The sequence below is a fragment of the Opisthorchis viverrini genome (assembly GCF_000715545.1).
Source record: "Opisthorchis viverrini unplaced genomic scaffold opera_v5_167, whole genome shotgun sequence".
Taxonomy (NCBI): Eukaryota; Metazoa; Platyhelminthes; class Trematoda; order Opisthorchiida; family Opisthorchiidae; genus Opisthorchis; species Opisthorchis viverrini.
In genome coordinates this window covers 364,343-365,424 of record NW_008751825.1, presented here as the reverse complement: position 1 = coordinate 365,424, position 1,082 = coordinate 364,343, and the positions used below count along the sequence as shown (strand labels likewise).

The window sequence follows — 1,082 nt, the reverse complement described above, 5'->3', positions numbered from 1 at the left end:
TGTGCGGTGATTAGTATCGGATGTAGCTAGACTCCAGTAAGGACATGCTCTAAAGCCGAAATAAGTTTGGGTCTTGAGTTGGTGTTCGCGGGGTCGTCTTTGAATTGAGGGAACAAATGCATCTTTTTTTCTACGTATACTCACATTGCACACGAATCTGGTTTTAACGGGAGACTCAACTGAATACAGCCGAATCTCCTCGTTGTCTGAATGAATCTGTGTTGTTTGTGCTCCAACCTTAACATGAATCTCAATGAAACACTCTGAAGGATTGTTCGTTAACAGAACTTTCCTCAAAAATTCCTCATCCTGCTCTAGTTGATTCGGGCTCTATAGTCTCCTCGCTGTGTAGAATGAAGTTTCCACCAGCCCGCGCCTATAAGTCATAGCTAAAGAACCGTAACTACTGACCGTTTCATGTGTTGTTGCGGTGAACAGAACGTTGAGGGACTCATCGGTACCTTGTCTGTATAAAACCAACATCAATTCGATTCACACTCTCATGTAACACAGAAGTTGGAGTGGGTAGAATTAGAAGTGTCAAGAAGGGACTGAAAGTAACAAAAATGTGACCAACAAACTGCTTATAAAACAAACATTTTGAAATATCATCACCTGTCTTCTGTTTAGTTATCCACATGAGAACATCCTCCAACGTTGGGCCCAAGGGTCTGTCCACAGCAACACAACTGATAGGTTTACACTGCCCCCCCTCCGAATCCGAATCTAATATTGTCCAGATCAAAACAAGGTTTTTAGTGAAACCAATAGTCTGGTAGGAGGAACAATAAAATTCCATAAGAAGTCAACTGCTTTGTGGATGGAAACACTGGTGGATAAAGAATCAACATCAATTTATGTAACTTGTATGTTTTACGTCCGCAAAAGAAGATAGTAAAAGAGAGAATGACATATCGTAGAATATCTCTTCTATCAGTCGCAGTACACTAATCTAAACAGAAAACTATACTCTAAATTAATCTTAGTGGTCGGCAGTCACGTGAGCAGACAACGGAATTTTTGTTTAACTTTAGTGATGCCAACATTCCAAAAAAAGTATATTGATAAAATTGACATTTTCC

At 39.8% G+C, this 1,082-nt stretch overlaps 1 protein-coding gene across 1 annotated transcript in view; it reads right to left on the bottom strand.

Moving 5' to 3' along the window:
* The window catches only part of T265_14273 (hypothetical protein), a gene marked incomplete at both ends in the record, with an annotated part of 2,043 nt that extends 1,271 nt beyond the window's left edge, over positions 1–772 (bottom strand). The window contains one exon of the mRNA XM_009172904.1: positions 462–772. Coding sequence (XP_009171168.1) covers positions 462–772 — 311 coding nt within the window. The remainder of the gene's footprint in view (positions 1–461) is intronic.
* Positions 773–1,082: the final 310 nt, after the last annotated feature.